Consider the following 5,924-nt stretch of genomic DNA (forward strand, 5'->3'; position numbering starts at 1 on the left):
ATTATCGACAGGTAACCAACGAGTCCACACTATGAGCTTAATATGAAGTTATGTTACCTTCCGACGCCATATAACCGTAAATAAAAAGTGCTGAGTGCGTCGTTAAATAAAACATTTCCTTCCTTATGTTACCCACTCCCCACAGCAAAACAGCATTCCAAGTTAGTCCATACCATGAGCTTGATATGACGTTATGTTACCCACTCCCCACAGCAAAACAGCATTCCAAGTTAGTCCATACCATGAGCTTGATATGACGTTATGTTACCCACTCCCCACAGCAAAACAGCATTCCAAGTTAGTCCATACCATGAGCTTGATATGACGTTATGTTACCCACTCCCCACAGCAAAACATTATTACAAGTTAACGTTAACAAGTAAAGGCACGCTATCATGGCGCGATTTGTAGTAACTTAAGTATATCACAAATGAATGGCTAACGACACCCCAGCACAATTTTTTTTTTTTTTTAAATACATCGGCTATTGGATGTTAAACTGAGGTAAATGCAAAAATGAAGTGATGATCGAAGAATAACACGTTCTAATTCGTAACTGTTCTATTTCCCCGCTGTAATAAACTCAAAGAATAAACAGCGTTACCACAAATCGTGTCATGTAAACCTACATTTACCGTCAAGATTTGTCTACTGTAATCATTTGTTTAAACTACATCTGTTGCCTCAAGAACCGCAAACAGGAGTGTCAATCCACCCCAAACCAATTATAAGTGAAGTTAATTTAGGTTACAAAATATGTCAACCATATCAGGTCAGGATAAAACAGTTTGAAATAATAAAACGTAGTTCATTAAAAATATCTTTAATATTAACATGCAAACTGCATGCTCAACAACATATATATCATGCTTATGATGAAAGATAGAAAAACATACAAAATAGAATCCCTTCAAACATTTTTTTATTTGCGCCGGTCGAAGGTCTACGTATTTTACAAGTTAAAGGTTGGCAGTGTATAGTATTTCAATATGGGTTTGTCCCCAATCACAATATGACATATACATCATTCAAGAGTGGAAACTCCCCGAGGGGAGGTGTATGTCAATCCCCCGGCACCGTACAATAATTTACAATGGTATTAAGGTGACAGCGTCCTGAGATTGTCTTGTAACATTTCCCAATCTATCCCATTCTTTGAAAGACAAAAAATATTAACAGTCATTGCGTTCTGTACAACAACAGCGAAGAAAAAATATAGAAGAAAAAAAATTCCAGAAACAGGTACCATTCTAGTTAGATCTTTGTCCCGAAAGTTTTTGTTTTGTTTTTTGTTTTTGTAGACCAAGGGCAAAAGAATTGTCCCCAAAGTCACGGTTGCTATGGCATTCAAGCACTCAACATCCAGACAGCCTGTCATGACATTTAGTTAGGTAGAGTATCAGTCCTAGAAGGATCGCGTGTCGCTTAGAAGCACTTGCGGTGCACGATGGATGGGCCGGACTCATCGTACTCCTGCTTGCTGATCCACATCTGCTGGAAGGTGGACAGGGAAGCCAGGATGGAGCCGCCGATCCAGACGGAGTACTTCCTCTCTGGTGGCGCGATGATCTTGATCTTCATGGTGCTGGGAGCCAGGGAGGTGATCTCCTTCTGCATCCTGTCGGCGATACCCGGGAACATGGTGGTGCCTCCGGACAGGACGGTGTTGGCGTACAGATCCTTACGGATGTCGACGTCGCACTTCATGATGGAATTGTACGTCGTCTCGTGGATGCCGGCGGACTCCATACCCAGGAAGGATGGCTGGAACAGTGATTCGGGATCCCTGAACCTCTCGTTGCCGATGGTGATGACCTGACCGTCGGGCAGCTCGTAGCTCTTCTCGAGGGAGGAGGATGAGGCGGCGGTGGCCATCTCCTGCTCGAAGTCGAGTGCCACGTAGCAGAGCTTCTCCTTGATGTCTCGGACGATTTCTCGCTCGGCGGTCGTCGTGAAGGAGTAGCCGCGCTCGGTGAGGATCTTCATGAGGTAGTCCGTCAGATCTCGGCCAGCCAAGTCCAGACGGAGGATGGCGTGGGGCAGGGCGTAACCCTCATAGATGGGGACGGTGTGGGTGACGCCGTCTCCGGAGTCGAGCACGATGCCGGTGGTACGACCGGAGGCGTACAGGGACAGAACAGCCTGGATGGCGACGTACATGGCGGGAGCGTTGAAGGTCTCGAACATGATCTGGGTCATCTTCTCCCTGTTGGCCTTGGGGTTGAGGGGAGCCTCTGTGAGCAGGACTGGGTGCTCCTCGGGGGCAACTCTCAACTCGTTGTAGAAGGTGTGATGCCAGATCTTCTCCATGTCGTCCCAGTTGGTGACGATGCCGTGCTCGATGGGGTACTTCAGGGTGAGAATACCTCTCTTGGACTGGGCTTCATCTCCAACGTAGCTGTCTTTCTGACCCATACCAACCATGACACCCTGGAAAACACAAACAACTAAATAATAAGTAAAATGTAAAAATAATAGATGTGTACGTCAAAATAAAAATAGAATTCATAACTATTACATATTTTTCAGACGAACATTATGAGGGTGGGGGGAGAGTAACAAAAACGTATTAATTGGGGGAAAAAAAACCCCCCAAAAACCCCATACTTTGAAACGTTTTGCCCAGACAAAGTGAAGGTATACATTTGAAATAATCTAAATAATTAACGCATTAGCTCATTAATTGAATTTCAAACCGTTATTTATAATCGTGATTTTCGAATCATGTCGAAGTACACACTGTAGGAATCTAATATAACGTTTTCAATGTACGAATTAAATTATAAATAAAAGTAATTTAATATAAATTAAACTAAAGTAAATTTAATTTGTTCTAAAACCTTGTATTGCTAATATAAAGTGATTAATTAACTTGCTATTAACATAAGTAGTATTTATTATATTACTCAGATATTAAACACTGAGATGTCTATGCTTTAAACTTCTAAAACCCCCAACAGAATTATGCAACATCTATAAATGTCCCAAGACCTATGTGGGGTTTCGCCATTTGGCATTATTTACTTTTTATTTGTAAATCACAGAGTACTTAAACTTATTTAAATTAAATACAAAATGTATGATTAAAAACAACAACCAGGTAATATGCAAATCATATCTGCAAAATACCATCTGAACAAGTGAGAGAAGAATAAATATTTTTACAACTATTCATTAGGGGAATGGGGAGGGATGGGAGGGGGCGGGGCGGACGGATAGGCGATCGACCGCCCTTTGGCCTCAACCTCCGACCTAACATGGTTTCATGTTGCGATGGCATGCACATGTCAGCACATGTGTTCCAGTATAAAGTAAATCCGTATAACTACCACATGGCCAATCCGGCGAAACCGACAAGGGAAATGTGATAAGGGTAACTCAAGACAATTAAACCGGTTGCAGAGTAGAATTCCCACACCCTGGAGCACAGCCGTTCATCAGAATGAGTCACGTGACGAAGTGATGTCACGACTACACGCGAGAGAGTAACATATCCATATTTGGCTACCGGCACCGATGGGCCTGCCTGGCAGCATGGGGGCTAAAAGTGGCGCCATTTTTGGAAGCCGCAGACAAAGGAATATATTCAAACTTACTATCGTTTGAACTGTACGAGAAATATTCCTTGGTGTTTCATATTATTGGTATTTAGAAGCCATTCTATTGTTTCTTTTTTATCTTAACACAAAGAATGCGAAAAATTAATTATTAGCTAAAAAATACCATTGTTACTATGGTCTCCTTTGGATTTTGTTTTTCAATTGCAGTCGAAATGAACAAATTTGGGGACAAACTATTAGTACATACCGCTGATTTGAGGGTTTAGTGGTAGATACTGGAGAAAATGTTCAAGAAACATTAACATTTCGATCTAGATATTAGTATTAAAAATTTCCTACTACATCCACCTCGAAACAAATAAATGTACGTATGGGAGAAAAATGACAAGGGAAATTAATGGCAACATAAAAACATTCGTCTTTCCAATTTGAGAAATAAAACAGTGAAAATTGTTTACAATCATCTATCAGTAAATATGACTCCATGTGATAATTCATTTATCTCATTTGCCAATAAATAAACGTGAAGCACAGACCAATAGGATGGAATCTTGAGAAACATGAATATTAATTAATAATTTTGTATTGCATGCAGGCACGTCTTAAGGCTGGATTGCAGCTATAGCCTATACAGTTATTTCTCAGACAGAAAATAAAAACATCAGCAGTATTCAAGAGACTAGTCCTTATTATATGAGACACCCCCAATAAAAAAGATATTTAACACCTATTACTACATTGATATTTGATACCTTTAGTGAAAATTGTCAAATGATTAATTATTGTGGAAATAGTAACAGATTCAAAATTGTAAGTCTGATTTACTACAGTAAGTAATCAGATATACTAGAGCAAGTAATCAGATATGTCATGAATACTCGATTACTATGTAATGTGTCTTGCAATAAAGTGTATTATTATATTAACTATTTCAAAGTTAAGAGCAATGAAAACAAAAGGACAGAATAAGATTGGTTTTAATCGTAAGATGGTCTGAAAATCCAGAGAGTCACAAGATATGTTATGAGTTGATAATTTTAAATTAGCATCCACATCCTGTTAACACCATGACTCGTATATTCTAAAACAATTCATGCTTTGACACAATTACATGAACATTTATTAAGATAAATATATTTGTGAATATAATACACATATACTAACAATTCTGGCATTTATAAGCTTTTAAAGTTGCGCATGCTTCTTTGAACACATAAATATAATTATAGTATCTCAACAAGAGACTCGTATATAAAGAGTAGCTTGTATAATATGTGTATGTTTTAATGGTATATTTTTGTATTTTTTAGTTTTATACTGGGTGAGACTTAAATAAAATGCCTGTCTGTCATAAATATTACATTAACATTTATTAGGATAGATATATTTTTGAATATAATTCACATATACTAACAATTTTGGCATTTATAAGCTTTTAAATTTGCGCATGCTTCTGTGAAAATAAATATAGTCTCTCGTAACTCTTACTCTATAAAGAATAGTCTGTATAATATATGTACGTTTTAATGGCATATTTTTGCATTTTTAGTTCTATACTGAGTGAGACTTAAATAAAATATCTGTCTGTCTGTGTGTCTGTCATAAATATGCCTAATACTACAGTATGTAATTACAATTAAAGCAATTAGCTTACCTGATGTCTTGGGCGTCCGACGATTGACGGAAATACAGCACGTGGAGCGTCGTCTCCGGCGAACCCGGCCTTGCACATGCCGGAGCCGTTGTCTACGACAAGAGCAGCAACCTCGTCGTCGCACATGTTGAAGTGTTAAGAGTAAAAATCCAACAGTAAAAACACAAAAACTTATTGGTATGGGTTAGTCTACGCCGGTGTGTTGGAAGCGCAGTGATGGAGCGAGTGGTAGACCGGGCGCCAGTCGATGTCTTATATTTAACTCGAGCGTACAGATTTTCCGAGAAAACGCTTCGGCTCTACAGGAACCTTGCCCATATAAGGAGAACGATGGCACGCATATATGGTAAGGCCATGCCCAACCCCCATTTTGCCGCTTCGCCGTCTTGCCGCTGTGACCCAATATAACTTTATAAACGTTCCCGATTAGTGGTCCAGAAATCGAGTCGTCTACTCGTTGCTTAGCAATAAAATATCCCTGAACTGGACACCTCGGCTAATGAATGGCGCGTAACGATTCGGCCGAGGAACACACCCTCGCAGTGGTCGAGATATTATGTAATCAGTTCCTTTGTCATGGGCGTTGGAAACGGGGGAGGCAACTGGCGGGTACTGCCCCCTCCACAATCTCCCCACTCCCGTTATAAATATATATTGCACTTCCCCTGCAGTTGGAAATTAAATTACTATAAAGTTGACACCCCCACCAC

General features: G+C 39.8%; 1 protein-coding gene across 1 annotated transcript; it reads right to left on the reverse strand.

Moving 5' to 3' along the window:
• Positions 1-905: 905 nt before the first annotated feature.
• On the reverse strand, positions 906-5,448 carry LOC121384432 (actin, adductor muscle). Its single transcript, XM_041514826.1, has 2 exons — positions 5,215-5,448; positions 906-2,430 (listed from the first exon to the last, which is right to left on the reverse strand). The coding sequence occupies exons 1-2, from the start codon at positions 5,338-5,340 to the stop codon at positions 1,426-1,428; spliced, it is 1,131 nt and encodes a 376-aa protein (XP_041370760.1). The 5' UTR covers positions 5,341-5,448; the 3' UTR covers positions 906-1,425.
• Between the last annotated feature and the right edge of the window lie 476 nt (positions 5,449-5,924).

This window comes from Gigantopelta aegis, chromosome 10, assembly GCF_016097555.1.
Source record: "Gigantopelta aegis isolate Gae_Host chromosome 10, Gae_host_genome, whole genome shotgun sequence".
Classification (NCBI taxonomy): Eukaryota; Metazoa; Mollusca; class Gastropoda; order Neomphalida; family Peltospiridae; genus Gigantopelta; species Gigantopelta aegis.